General features: G+C 41.9%; 1 protein-coding gene across 1 annotated transcript in view; it reads left to right on the top strand.

The window, feature by feature from the left end:
- Positions 1–3,112: 3,112 nt before the first annotated feature.
- The window catches only part of rsu1 (Ras suppressor protein 1), a 37,979-nt gene continuing 25,193 nt past the window's right edge, over positions 3,113–15,898 (top strand). Inside the window, exons 1-8 of the mRNA XM_028433336.1 lie at positions 3,113–3,232; positions 3,395–3,523; positions 4,115–4,165; positions 8,223–8,343; positions 9,742–9,860; positions 11,819–11,901; positions 13,766–13,880; positions 13,995–14,127. Coding sequence (XP_028289137.1) covers positions 3,415–3,523; positions 4,115–4,165; positions 8,223–8,343; positions 9,742–9,860; positions 11,819–11,901; positions 13,766–13,880; positions 13,995–14,127 — 731 coding nt within the window. The 5' untranslated portion in view covers positions 3,113–3,232; positions 3,395–3,414. The remainder of the gene's footprint in view (positions 3,233–3,394; positions 3,524–4,114; positions 4,166–8,222; positions 8,344–9,741; positions 9,861–11,818; positions 11,902–13,765; positions 13,881–13,994; positions 14,128–15,898) is intronic.

A 15,898-nucleotide genomic window follows, 5' to 3' on the forward strand; every position in this document is an offset into this window, starting at 1 on the left:
GGAGAATGTGCTGCTGACAGCACAAGGGGGGTGATTTTTTTTTGGTCACAGTCAGCTGGGTGGAGTATAGTGGCAGAATGTGAGCACACACACACAGCAGACCTGATATGATAAACTGAAGCCGGAGATAGCTGGGACTATATTTGAAGAAGCATCTCAGGTAGCTGTGATGCAGGAGATTCTCATGTTACATTGATTTGAAAGTCAACAAGAAACAATGATGGACATTCAAGAATTCATGGGCGATCTGATCCTCTCTGGCATTCCTGAACATTTACCTGATAACTCAGAGGAACTAATCAGACAGTTCATCTCGGCACGCCCCCACCTCGTACACAAGGACCTGATGAATCTGTAAGTGTAATCTGGCTCTGCCCTTGTCCAAAGAGCAGGTTTTGATGTAGTGGGAGGAAGCAGTGGTTGCTATAAGGTTTCTCCAAATACGGGTAAGGAGGTGAAGCACGAGTGGAGCTGAGTTCACAGCCACATGAGTCATGCAGCAGAAGGAACCCAGGGCCCCCTGCACCAGCATATGGTCTCACAATGGGTCTGAGGATCTCATCCAGGTACCTAATGGCAGTCAGGGTACCTCTGAATAGCACATGGAGGGCTGTGCGGCCCCCCAAAGAAATGCCTCCCCACACCATTACTGATCCACCACCAAACCGGTCATGCTGGAGGATGTTGCAGGCAGCAGAACGTTCTTCATAGCGTCTTCAGACTCTGTCACATCTGTCACATGTGCTCAGTGTGAACCTGCTCTCATCCATGAAGAGCACAGGGTGCCAATGGTGATCTGCCAATCTTGATGTTCTCTGGCAAATGCCAATGGCCCTGCACAGTGTCGGGCTGTAAAAACAAGCCCCACTTGTGGACGTCGGGCCCTCATAACATGTTGCAGGGCTCTGGCAGAGCTCCTCCTGCTCCTCCTTGCACAAAGGAGGAGGTAGCGGTCCTGCTGCTGGGTTGTTGCCCTCCTACGGCCCCCTCCACGTCTCCTGGTGTGCTGGCCTGTCTCCTGGTATCTCCTCCATGCTCTGGACACTGTGCTGACAGACACAGCAAACCTTCTTGCCACAGCTCTCATTGATGTTTCATCCTGGATGAGCTGCACTACCTGAGCAACCTCTGTTGGTTGTAGACACCGCCTCATGCTACCTCTAGGGGTGAGAGCACTGACAAAATGCAAAAGTGATCAAACATCAGGCAGAAAGGATGAGAGCAGTGAAGTGGTCTGTGGTCAGCACCTGCAGAACCTCTCCTTTATAGGGCTGTCTTGATAACTGCCTTTCATTTCCACCTGTTGTCTGTTCCATTTGCACAACAGCAGCTGAAACTGATTCACAGTCAGTGTTGATCCTAACTGGACAGGCTGATTTCACAGAGGTGTGATTGACTTGGAGTTACTTTGTGTTCTTTAAGTGTTCCTACTTTATTTTTCTGAGCAGTGTATATTATAATATATAAAATAAATTCAATCAAATATCAGTTAGAGCTGTATGCCACCTCTTGGTTTTTATGATTAGTTTGACATCTACATTGATTGATAGCTTCTGTGGACAGGTGTCTGCTAAACAGCTAAGGAGCTGAGAGGGCTCCCAGTGTCAGCTGTATAAAATACACCTGGGAGAGACAAATCTGGCTGGTTGATATGAGATCAAATACTTATTTCATCCATAAAAATGTGAAGTAATGCAATTTTTTGCATTTCCTATTGTTCTGTCTCTCACTGTTTAACTAAAACAGTAAGGCGGCAATCGACTGTAGGCAATTTAGGGGTCGCCACACTTTTAAATTGCTACAGAGATTAAGGACATTTTCTCAGAATATGGCCTTACTCGTGACAAAATCACTGCATGTGTGACCGATAATAGTAGCAACTTTGTGAAGGCAAAGTAACGCTATAGTAGTGTAATACCTTACATTTCAACTACACTAATATTATAATGTCACAAATTACTTTGAAATGACACTAACGAGTAATAAATAATGCATTTTTAGCTTTAAATGTATTTCTTGTTGAAAAATCTCATAACCTTTCCCTCAATGTGTCTATGAAGAAAATGTGTGTTCTGTGAAGACTATACTCCAGCTGTGCATTTGAACGTAACACAGTTCCAAGAAAAGTGTACATCCTACAGGTGAGTTACAAATACAAGCGGCATGACAATACTGACCTCTTCTGGTTGGAAGGCACAGTTGCAAGTCTGCAGCAGGAGCATCAACCACTGGAGACCACAGCAGCAGCCATCTTCATGCCCAAAGTTCAGGGAGGGCTGTGCTTGGTGCAGAACTGCAGCACAGACTCTGGTTTTTGTAACATATGAATAATGGCAGCCAGATATACTGCCCAACCTGGAAACAAAGAGTTATTATTAGAGATTTTTTTCTCTGCATACTATACTCAGCTACGTGGGGCCCCTTCCCTTTGGAGACTTTCACGCCAGGAGTCTCCTACGGTGCCCCCTGTGGAGGACACTGTGCCACAGCAGGAGACACCTGAGAGTAGGAAAACATCCACAGAAGTATTTGAAGAACAAGAAACAGCTTCTGTACCTTGTCCTTTTAATCTTCATTTGTTCTAGTCCTAGTTTTGTCCTTAAACATAATGTGATGTCACATCCTGTCTGGGAAAAGCAAAGCACACTGTCAACTGAGGTGAGGACAAATTTCCCAAGAGAGAATAAAGTGTCCCAGTAGACTTTAAAGTTGGCCAATTTTTATTCAAGTTCATTTATTAATCAAACTTTTTCTAGCTGAATTTAATTTGGAATATTAATTTAATTAAAAAACAAACAAACCCCTATTTAAATGCTGTTAAGTCTGCACAGACAATCTGATGAACTAATTATATATACCGTATATTTTATATATGTTGAGCCTCGTATTCCGGCAGCTTTTAGTAGTGGAGACGTCATGAGCATATTAGAGAAAAAAAACAACCATGATCTGTGATTTGTAAAAGGTGCTAGATAAATATTATTTAAACTGAATCATGTAATATTATTATAAATAATATCAATTCTGTCTCTGGGGGTATAGCGCTAAGCAGAGCAGCTGCTGACATCATTCCCACGTTGACGTGGGGGCGTGGTCAGACGCACTAGGAACAGGAAATAACCTATTATGGGATAGTGGCTCTCACACAAACTTCCGGTAGGGTGTGTGAGCGCAGAGCGAGTTCTCTGTCAGAAGTAGTATATTTTTATTGTTCAACGCTGTTTTTCAGAAGGTGAGCATTTAACAGTTTTCTGTATAAACGACACCATTCAGTGTTTCTTAACGTTAAACAATAGAGTTGTAATGGCGGTGTATGTCGCTCGTACTACATTGTACTACGTCCAACTCCGACTTTTCTGTATGTGTTTTCTTTTCTTTATGTTTATATATATAGAGATAACTTTCTGCTAAAACATGTCCAAGTCACTGAAGAAGATAGTGGAGGAGAGCCGGGATAAGAGCCTTCCGGAGGTGGAGATGTGCGATAGAAGCATTTCCAACATGTTGGACATCCCAGCACTGTGTAAGACAGACCTTCTACCATTTGCCTTGAATCACTGTAAACTCTGTTCTGCAGCTTTACACAGAGATGAGCGACGTGACCGAAATCACAGCAGCACAGCCTGACAGTTTTAGTAATATGTCGACACTGCTGTTCAAAACACACTGGGCCTTAAATGTAAACGTATGCTGTGCGACGCAAACATGGCTGAACAAATACAGACTGGTACAGTTTAAACGGTGCTTTGTGCTGGTTTAACAGTACATCTGTTTGTGCCTTTCTACATCCAATAAGGGTTGCCAACAGCACATTGTTTCATACTATTATATATGTGTAATAACACTGCAATATAGAAGTTGTTCAATATATTTGTTGTAATGTTTTGGTTTTACTGCATCATTTATGTCTGGAACACACACTTCCTTTGGAGGAGTACAATTGTTATCCATAAACAAATCACATTTCATTTTCATTAGTTCATCTGCTGATATGAAACAAAATATATAGTCTCTGCAGTATTACAGTAGGATAAATTACAGCAGCTCTAATGTCCCATCATCGCCATAAGGATGCATGAGCGCCTTGTTGACTTGATGCTCTGTCTCATTTCAGTCACTCTGTCTCACATCACTCAGCTGGTCCTCAGTCACAACAAGCTCACAGGTAAGCTGTCCCTGTTACACCCTGAACCGGCAGAAAGCTTGGAACATAAGCCCTGTCCTGGAAGCTGCAATTTACAGGGCTTCAGGTGGCATCCTGCTTAGGGGTTACTCATTCTGTCATTGTTTTGGATTACTTACCTTTAGTTTTTTCAGTGCTGTAAGCAGTACAATTTTTTTCACACTTACATTGGATTAATTGTCAGTTCACTGGTTAATAATACGGTTGAATTAACAGCGCTCTCATTTAGCGGGTGCATGTTTTGTCAGGCCGCTGTTATGAGCTTTATGGAGACATGGTGGCACGACCACATTCAGACTATTATTGTGAGCGTAGCTGGCTTTTGTTTTGTGCAGGCTGATAGGAACTGCAGTGAGTGATGATTGTGATGATTGTTGTTACAGTGAGTTATATTAAAATATATTAAAATCCTCTGCTAAGAAAGATCATATCACAACCTTGTACAACACAACCCTTTCTGTATACCTGCAGAGTAGTGGTAACTGGTTACTGTTGAACGTACAGGGTAATTAGTAGCTGTTGATCCAACAGGGCTTATTTGATTATGTACAGTCGTTCGATCCATCCATTCATTTATCCATTTTCTTAACCCGCTTTATCCTACGCACTGCAGTGGGGTGGCTGGAGCCTATCCTAGCTGGTAATGGGCAAGAGGCAGAGCACACCTTAGACCACATATGTCAAAGTCAAGGCCGGATTCGGCCCGCGAATGAATTATCTACGGCCCCTGGGATGATATTTGATTAGTATTAGAACCGGCCCGCAGGCCGTAGCCGCCCGCTGGTGTTTTGCACGCACCAATACTACATTTCCCACAATGCAACGGTAACCCGCGAACTCACTGCAGCGCAGCAAGCAGACTTCGGCGTCATCATTCATTAGCAGTCAGAGCAGATGTCAACTTTCAGCTACCTCCTCCCCAAAAAATGGCTAAACGGAAGGTGGATGCTGAGAACAGGGGGTTTGAAGCTCGGTGGGAGGCAGAATACATGTTCACTGAGGTAAATGGCAAACCTGTGTGTCTTCTGTGTGGAGAAAGTTTGGCTGTAATGAAAGAATACAATTTAAGAAGGCACCATGAAACGTCTAAGAAACACACAGACAAAGACAAGAATATGGACACGGAACAAAGGCTACAGAAGAAGAATGTACAGGACGAGATTTTTCTTTGAAGGCAGTTTGTTCTTGTCTGTGCGCCTGCTGAAAAATGTTTTCCAGATTATTCATTTAATCATTAAATAATACACTGTGTTAGGTCTTGGTTCAATAGGCTACGTGCAATCATTTCAATATGTTTTAATACACATCGAATCAGTCCGGCCCTCGGCTTATAGCCAATTTGTTTTTTTGGCCCTCTGTGTATTTGACTTTGACATCGCTGCCTTAGACATATCGCACGTCTGTTGAAGGGCAAATTTAGAGTCCCCAGTTAAACCTAATACCTACACATCTTTGCAATGTGTATCCACAGAAAACCTGTGCAGACACATAAGCTGGATCCATACGCCGCGAGACAAAGACATTTTTCCCCCCTGCAGACGTTACGCCCACAAAATGACGTCATTTTTTGTCTCTGACCGCCCGCTGATCCGCACTCCTGTGCACAGGGTCCGGGCCGAACTTTGTCTTTCAAGGCTGTGCGGCAACCATGCTGTGATTGGTCGGAATTTATTGTGGGCGTGATGAAAGTGGAGAAGCGCAAGAGCCTCTCCAGGTATATAGGTAGGTGTATAAACAGCACTGATTCAACAGATTTAGATAAGACCATACCGGTTTTGCATGATGAGCAATAAAAGAAAGAAAGAAAGGCAAGTCAGGGTGATTTGTCACCAATAACTCCAGACAGCCATTCACACATACCAGATGGTGACTGTTATTACCATTCTATATACTCCTACATACCCGGGCATAACAGGCTCGTTAACAATGTCTGTATATCTTTGCTATTGTTACTTTTAATGTCGCATCTTCACAGCTCATCACCGGACAGTTTGAAGTATCGCAGGCACATTGGAACACAGTAGATGTGCAAATGTGGTCATAAAGGCACAAACACTGAATCTTTGCTATTGTTACTTTTAATGTCGCATTTTCACAACTCATCGCCGGACATCTCACGCTGTTGCAGGCACCCTCTCTGTATAATGCCCTCTTGCCATGGCACAAGTCCTTGTGGTGTGTTAAAAACTCAGTAAAGTCTTTCCTTATAGTTTAGTGGGCGGGCCGTATGAGGAGTTCTGCACACACGCGTCTCGCGGAGTATGGTACCTCAGTGCGGAAAAGACCTTTTTTTTATCTCTTACCACCCGTGGAGTGCGTTCTCCGCTCTTTGTCTCGCGGAGTATGGAACAGCCTTAAGGCAAAGGCCCCAGCTGGCCAGCAGAAGGCGACAGTGCTCACCACTGCACCACCCAGGAACCAGTCCCTGCTATAGGCCAGGTGTTCAACACTCCACATAATCATAATCATCATTAGGTGGACCTAGTGTTTAACAGCAAAGTTTGTGTTGGACTATGCTTCAGTCTGTCAAGGGCTCAGTTAGTTAGGGCTCTGGAGTTGTAGTGCCTCAGCTTTTTTAAGCTGCCGAGATAGTACGGCTTTGTCTTAAAAATAAAAAAGCTAAGGTCACAAGGTCAAAACTCTCCAGAGCAAGAAACCATCTAACTGATCAAAATGCCCCTTTTTGTCAGCACTCAGTAAATCGGTCACATTCAGCCGTTGGCATATTTTTTTTAATCCGCACATTAAGATGAAAAGATTATATGTTCTATTTACAGCCAATATCAGTCAGAGATGGGGATGATATAATTTGCATAGTTATCCAGCTGCAGGCATTCTCAAGGTGCGCTCAGTGACTCCAGTCTTACAAACCAAAAAAAAACAAACTGATCCCCCCCAAATCACAACAACACTGTAGTAGTCCCACATATGTCTACAGCGTGGGTGCGATCCTCCTTGCCGAACAATAAGCATATCAAGGGGTTTGCAATCAGATTTTCTCCAAGTGAGGTGAGCGCCTCTTCTCACTGGGATGGTTTGAGTGCTTTGATTTTTCAGGTAGCTCAGTGGAGCCTCTAAAAAAATCAGTGATTTAATAGGTGATAAATTACAAGTTATAATGTGGTTTACTTGTTAGTCCATGCATTCGTCCAAGACCTAGACAGGAATAACTCTTACTCTGCGTCCAGTCACCTTCTGTAGCCACAAGAGGGCAGTAAATTACAACATGAATGCAGAAAGGCATCATCAGACCCTTTATGGCATACAACACATCTTTGTATTGTGATTGTTTTGTTGTGACAGCAGACACACACACACACAAAGGTTCAGTGAACTGTTTCAGAATGCCCATCCTCCCTGCTGGATCAGGGCTGCTCAGTTGATGCTTCTCTCGCTCTTTCATTGATCTTTCCGCTTCCATTGATAAGGGTTTAGAGCAGCTAAATGTCCGATCGGTTTATTTGTGGTAGGAATATGATCATATCTGGTAGTGAAGAGAAAAAGCGCAACATATCACCCCATTCAGATGTGAGCATGATTAAGGTATGGCCAACACAGTAACTAATGGAGTTATTAATTACTAGAGCTTTGCCAGAACCCTGCTGCTAATGATGACGAATGGCTGGTCAGGAGTTGTGGCAACTGATGAGTCCTAACTGCTCTCTGTTTGATGGATAGTTACAGACCAGAGCTATAAGTGGCGTCTGGATAAATGCGTGTTTCTATGTGCTGGAAATAGGTCCTGGTGCCTCATCACAACATGTTGTGTGTAAAATATGTGTTTAATTTAACTAATCAGTCAAACAAAACCATATGGCCCCTAAGCTAGTGCTGTAAATGGGACATCAACGATGTAAATATGACAGGGCTACTGATGTTGCCATTGTGACGTTGCCAACATGGCGACAATATGAGGGACTCTAGAAAAACCTTCAGGTGACATCATGAAGGCTTCGTCCATAGTTATATACTGCCTATGACACAATCACATCATCTTTAGCGAAGTTTTAATTTGTTCTCTGTGACTGTTTTTTTCTAGCTGTGCCTCCTAACATCTCTGAACTGAAGAACCTGGAAGTTCTAAACATGTTCAACAACCAGATTGAAGAGCTGCCTACTCAAATCAGCAGTCTTCAAAAGCTGAAACACCTCAACCTTGGGTACGTTTTTAATATGACAAGACTTAAAAAAGCCAGAGTGTGAGAATTCAATTATTCCTTACCCCATGGTCAGCGTTTTCTCTCCTGAAAATGACTCCTAACAGCTACTTCTAAGGGAATTCCAGGGGTTGCACAGGTAGAAAGATGCAGCCTGGTAGTTCTGTAAAAAACACCACTTTGGCTTGTGCTAGTGCACTGTAGTTTATAGTTAAGTTGGCCTCTGTTTTGTTCTCACATACATACAGGTCATACACTATTAATTTCATGTCATCCATTGTGTCTTTCTCTACATTGAAAACCTCCCTCAGGCTGTTCTAAGTGGGATTTGGTTTCACGTTCTCCGGTTTTCAAGTTTGCTCAACACTGTATTTTATTTATTTTACAGTGTAACTCCAGTCATTTAGGTCACATAAGAACATAGCATCAAACATTCATAACAATCAGCGTGCATGTGAAGACCAAAAACAACGGCTACAACAGAACAGTGTGTTTTTTTTGACATGTTTGTGACAAATTGAGTGTATTTTATCTCTTCACATACGAGTGCAGGCTCACACAGACAGGATGTCAGTGACAGGAGGATTAGGAGGGGAGCCTTAGTGTGTATTGATCCACAAACAAACATCATCTGGATAGTCTAAGCCTCACACTGCTATTCAGGCTGTGCACTCGCTTTTCATTGTTTGTTTTTGTCTGTGTTTTTTTTTTCCTGCGGGCATGCATTAATGTGATTGAACCTTGTAACTGCTTAATTTTAGTTGTCAAACACACAATTGAAATAGAACAGTCGTCCCCATGACCTGTCGGTTGCACACATGTGCATATACTCAGCTGGCGTCAAATCCTTCCTGTCTGTTAATCTGCCTGTCCCTGGCTTTTTGTGCGTGTGTGTTTGTTTGGTTTCCTACTTGTCGGGTCATGACATTGATGATGGTTAGTTTGCAAGGACAGGCAGGAAATGTGTGTGCCATTATAAACACAAAATCAAGGTAGAGGTGTAGGCTCGCATGACTTGGATGATTTCTGTTAGGGGTGCATAACATTTTTTTAAGCTTATTTTGGCTAATATATGGCTTGCTAACATATTTACATATTTTTTTGTTCACGTTGTTAGAGAGATCATCAAGCCTTTCCTGTAGTGAAATTAACCTATTTGAATTAGGCCGGGATAATCTGGTTTATACACTACAGTATAGATTATGGCCAAATATCCCATTCAGTTGATAGCACAAAGAATGTATCCTTTATAGCTACATATATGGGTATCAGGTCCTCTAAGTGGACAAAGCTGCTTTCTAGATGTCACTCAATCCTACACAACTAGTCCTTTAAGGGCCATTTTTCAGTGTGGCGTTTATGTGTGTAACGCCTTGGCATGTGTGTCTTCTGTGAAAACAGCATGAACCGTATGAGCAGCTTGCCCAGAGGATTTGGGTCATTGCCAGCTCTGGAGGTGTTGGACCTGACCTACAACAACCTGAACCAGAACTCCCTGCCTGGAAACTTCTTCTATCTCAGTAAGTAGACACACACACACACACACACAAATGTGTAAGCCAAGAGAGGCAATGACACACACACACGTTATTTTCACATAGTTACAGCTCGGAATCATGTTTTTCCTCTAAAAAGAGAATCTCGCAGCTTGTAAAAATGTAGCAACTGCATTTATTTCAACTTAAAAATTTAAATTAAAAATGTTAAATTGGCAAACATTGTATGTATCAAGCATCATACAGGCATGTTTCAAAGTTAGTACCTCCCTTTAATTCTACGTGTCTGTGTGTAAAAACCTAATAAAACACAAAAATATTAAAAATATAACATTCTCTGAGTAACATCAGCTGTGTTTTAACACAATGTCAAGAGGGAAAGACATAAACAATGGTGTTAGAGAAGCAGCTGTTGCTGCACATCAATCTGGAAAGACTTCTAAAACAATTTCTAACTGTTTGGAGTTCAACATTCCGCAGTGAGAAAGATATTTCACAAAAAGAAAACATTCAAGACAGCTGTCAATCTTCACAGGAGTGGACGTCCCAGCAAATTCACTCTAAGATCAGAGAAATACAAACAAAACAAGAGCTACATGTCAGAGCCTACAGGCCTCACTAAGCATGCTCAGTGTTAATGTGACAGCACAATTAGAAGAAGACTGAACAAGTACAGCTTGTCAGGAGGAAGTGTCTTCTGTCTGTAAAGCACATGGAAGGAGGAGAGCTGGAAACAAAACTTTTAGCCTGAATGGACCTGGACTCCTTGTAGTCATTGAGTGGACCATTAACTCCTCTGTATATCAGAGTATTCTAGAGGCAGATGTGAGGCTGTCTGTCTGGAAGTTAATGCTTGGTAAAAACAGGTCAGTCAGCTAAATAAATATTGGCAGAGTGGGGAAAAAAGTCATGTTATGATTTATATGTTTGTAGAATTACAATACATTCAAACTAAAAGCGGGGGCACTAACTCATGAACATGACTTAATGTTTCTTTAAAAGAGGTTCATCTGAAGTATTTGTTATGACTCAAGCGCAAGAAGAAGTTATATTAAAGTAAAACACCTGACCAATTTTAACCACTGTTATACCACTTTTAATAATTAAACTTAAGGACTACAAGGCTGCACCTCACAACCACAAAGCTACATACTTAGGTATCAGGCCCTCCTTCTAATAGTATTGCTTCTCCTGGGTCCAAGGTCCAAATATTGATATTCACTTCCTGTCTAATACAACAGGATAGATTTTACCTTAGAGGCTTATCCACCAGAATCACGGATCCACCACTTTGCTTCAGCAACTGCTGGTGCTGTTGTAGCCTTGTAGGCCCTTGGTACCTGTCAATCCCTCTTTTCTTCAGTCCGACATCCTCGTGCCCTGGGCCCTAGCATCCACCAGAGACCTCTTGGTTGGCTGTCATGACAGGCACACACAATCTTCAGGCCACTGCTCTGTGCAGTCACTTCCTAAGTTTAAGATTTTTATATAAGGTGCATTTGGACACCATGTCTCCAACCTCCATCTCTGTGATGCTAGTACTTTCTATCAGAACTTAATTTGGGTCTTCTAGGTCTGACCAGTAGACTCCCCCACCATCCAGGTGTCCAGAACCTCACATGACCCCTCCCCATGGTGTCCTAGTTGGCATTGGCATTGAAGTCTCCCTGTAGCATGGATGAGTCCATGGGTGGGGTGCTGTCTGTAAATCTAACACTCAGTATGCCAGGGTTATGTATAGCAATCACATACATTAAACATTGACTTGGTTTTTGATCCACACATTGTTTTGAAGGCAGTTAAAGCCTTAGACCCACTGACTGCTCATTCTTCTTGTGATGAAACACTATGACTGCCTTAATGTCCACAGCCAGTGTTATATAGACAGAAACTGTATGGATCTTGTTAGCTAAGTATAATAATCTTTACATTGATGACAGAGTGATCATCAGGTAATACAGACTGATTCATTTGTTTTGCAGCCACGCTTCGAGCTCTTTATCTGAGTGACAACGACTTTGAGGCACTTCCTGCGGACATTGGCAAGCTGACCAAGCTGCAAATAGTAAGTTAATGTCAACACGACTGACGAAATAAGTCGGCGGGTAATTCAGTCACCAGCCTTGACACCATAGCACTTCACACAATTATAGGACTCCTGTCTGTCCTAGGACTGTCTTTATTATTTTTCTATCGTATTATATCAATCATCTGTGGATGCTCTCATTCATCCAGGTCATAGTCATTTCCAAGAGTTAAAATTGAGGCAACTGGACTCGAGGATCTTGCAGGAACTTAGATGACTGAGATCCCTCAACAAGAGGGATGTGAGTCCTCCAAGATGCACCCACAGAGGTCCTGAACACAAAAAAACACAGTTTCCCTACCAGAACAATAGCAGAACTGAAGAAGCCACTCTGGGGAAACATCTTCAAAAAACAATCCTTGAGTTCAGTTGCTTCGATTAAAACTCTTGGAAAAAGAAATCATCTTAAAACAAACAATTGCTTTTATTGTCATAAACACTCTCCAAATTCCACATATAAGTACATTTTTATTATCTAAAGAACAAATATCTTAGCCATTAAAGTCACTAGGGTTGGGCAAGCGAATGAAATCATCATCCACGGGGATAACCGACCAACATTCTCAACGGGGAGCCACCACTATGAGGGTCACGCCCCCACCCTGACAGACATGCACTAATGCTGTAGTTCCTGCAAAACTTTGCAGTGTTTTCCCTGGAAATAAAGTTGAGCATAAAATCAAGGGATATGCAGGGTGTATAATGCTTTATCCCATCTATGACTAAGAATGAAACCTAACCAGGAGTCAAAAATAACATCACCCAACTAGGCTTGTGCAAAATCGTATCGTGTGCAATTAATCGTCAGAAAAACTGTCACCGATTAATATTTGCCACTTAACGATTACGGCGATTAGTCGCGAGACGTACTCTCACCATCACCCTCAAGCGTACACGTGAGCCCACAATAACAATAATGGTGGAAGGCAGTGGTATTCAGTTAAATGATGCGGAGCAGCACGTTCCTAACAGAGGTTCAGTGTCTGTCACCATAAGCCGGAGTACGAAGAAAGCGCGACGAGGCCACAACGCCGGCTACAGCTGTAGTGTATAATGCTGCACACGCATATGCGGCATGCATTAGGTGTGAAGCGCGGAGCGTTGGTTGTTGCCATAGCAACTGGATGTTTGCTCGGATCAAAGGAATGAACTCCGACTGCCTCCCAATCTTTATTTAGGGACTTCACAGCAACATAGGAAAACATTACAACAGCGAAGTCTCCTCCAGCAGATATCGGAAAGAATTCCACTCGGCCGAGAATCCGCGATACTATTAGTCATTGTGCTCCTTACGACCAAACTAAGCACTGGAAGAACGTAAGGCAGGTTGATTTGCACACACATACATTTAAATGTGGAATTGTCCGGTTTGTTTTGTAATGTTTTTTCTGCTGCTGCTTTTTTTTAACTTTAATAATCACTGATGTGACTTTTCTGAACTTATTTGTCCTGTTTAATCTTCATGTTGATATACTGCTTTGTGACTTAAGATAAGGGTTAGGGTCATTTTAGAACAATTTGGTGATTTAGAGTCAAAAACATGTAAGTTGTGCAATTGTCATCAATTAATCGTCAAATTAATCGTTATCGGCTAAATGCCACAATTAATCATGATTAATTTTTTTGCCAATATCGCCCAACCCTACACCCAACCCTAACAGCCACACTGGCAAAAATGTTGTAATGAAAGATTTTCCAATTCAGTAGTAAAATGTGCTTTCAACTAGTACTGTATACAAAGAACAGAACATAAAAAGCTGCAGAATTAAAGTCTTCTCTGAATGTGCGTGTAAATGATTGAAAAAGTAATTAATCCTTGTTTTTGTTTCTTTCTTCTGTTCAGCTGAGTCTTCGAGATAATGACCTCATCTCATTGCCGAAGGAGATTGGGGACCTAGCTCAACTCAAAGAGCTTCACATCCAGGGCAACAGACTGACTGTGCTGCCTCCTGAACTAGGTAGACACCACACACACACGAACAAGGCACATGCATTTGCTGCATGATTACATCACGAGTGCACGTGATCAGCAGCAGCTCCAGATGTTAACACATTTCACTTTGTGTCTGCAGGTAATCTCGACCTGACCGGACCGAAGCAAGTGTTTAAAGCGGAGAATAATCCGTGGGTCACACCCATCGCGGACCAATTCCAGCTGGGGGTATCCCATGTTTTTGAATACGTTCGCTCAGAGACCTATAAGTAGTAAGTACTAATTATACACATTCACACATTCGGTTATCGTTCACATCCGATGTTTTGCCAGTGAAAGCATCCAGTGATAATACAAAATGTCAGCTATTGGAGTGGCAGTGCAGACTCATGTCCAACAAATTTTGGCTTGGGGATGAACTGGCAATCAAACGTCAAAGGTTACTATAGCAACACAGGCATCAGTCAGCTTGATTATGTCACACAAATATCTAGAGTACAGGTTACTAAATTAGATTATTATTTAATCGAGGATATGTCGATATATTTGACATCATCACATCAAAACTCAAAAATGATCTTCACTGCTGTAATGATAGCACAAACCCTATCAACAGAATTAAAAAAAATCTCTCAACATAAGCAGGTCTGGCAACAAGGTGGTAATGCTAATCTATATCATGTCACCGAGGTTTGTAGTAACCCATCCGCTATAGCTGCATGAACTAATATTTTGAACGCTTGTATGTGATTTGAGGGGTCAAGTGGATATATGTTGTATCTGCGTGAGCACAGATATGTAAGTCAAGTAGTATTCTCTCTCTCTGGTGGAGAGGAAAGTGTTGAAGTCTGCAATGTGAAGCAGAAGGCTGCTATTAATTCTTTGTTCCAGGCAGCAGGATATGCTGCAAATCCTTTGTGTGAATGCTTCAAACTGCTGTTCTAAGGCATGCTCTGGAACTGATCCCTGCACGGTGTGTGAGTGTGTGTGTGTGTGAGCAAGACGAGTGAAAAACTCCTCGTCTTAACCAGATTCTGTTTAACTTTATGTTTGATTACTTGTCTTGGGCATGTAGTGCTGCACAAAGTATAGACCAGCACAAATGAATGCTTCGCCAGGCTCAGTTTGAACTCATTATAATAGAAAAATACAAAAAAATATCTTGAAATGATTATTGTAATTCTGGAGTATTGCAGCCGTTCCCTGACAGGTCTTGGATCAGCACCTGCATAAAAAAATGATTGCATTAACAGTCTAGGAGGGCTTCCAGTGCATGTACTGCATACTGCAATTATAAAAAAACAAAAACAGCCTGACATACAAAGTTGTTTCGTGGACAGTTCTGCAGAACTTCTGGGCCATTTTATCACTCCCAACACAGGATGAATTGGGTTTTGACAACTGAACACACCTTGATAATATATTTGCACAAACACCTTCTTCGTGGCACTGCATTTCTCTGCTTTTCTGGCGTCTGCTTTCAGGCTTATTATTTTTGAACTGGTGACATCACTGTAAGGTCAATCAAAGCCCTAGCAGAGAGATTAAATACATAAATACTACTAACATCTGTAACATTTGTCTTAGAATAGTAGAAATTCCTGAACTTTAGCACAAAGGCGTTTCTTAGGTGATATCCTGATTAACTAGACTACTCAAGTACAGTCAGAAAATTGTTATCTTTAGTATCTTGATCCTCTTTAAGCTGCTTTCCTGTGCTTAATTCATTAAAGAGCTAAAAGGTAACAGTCATGCCAGTCTCGGATCAAACGCAGTTCCTTTCCCATCCTAAGTTCTAACCAGGTTCTGGTCACTGTGAAGAGTCCCTCATAGCAGGAACCTGGTTATTGCAGGTATAGTGCCTGATGTTCTTTAGATATATCCATAGAGCTTTACTGTGATCATGCTCTTATGATCACATGTCTTCAAGCACTGTAAGGGTGCTCAAATTCAAATCCAAAATTTACATCATCATATTGTGCATCATCATCATGCATATACATCAGCATATTGTGTTTAAGAAAACAAAAACACAACACTGGA

Source organism: Parambassis ranga, chromosome 20, assembly GCF_900634625.1.
Source record: "Parambassis ranga chromosome 20, fParRan2.1, whole genome shotgun sequence".
NCBI lineage: Eukaryota > Metazoa > Chordata > Actinopteri > Ambassidae > Parambassis > Parambassis ranga.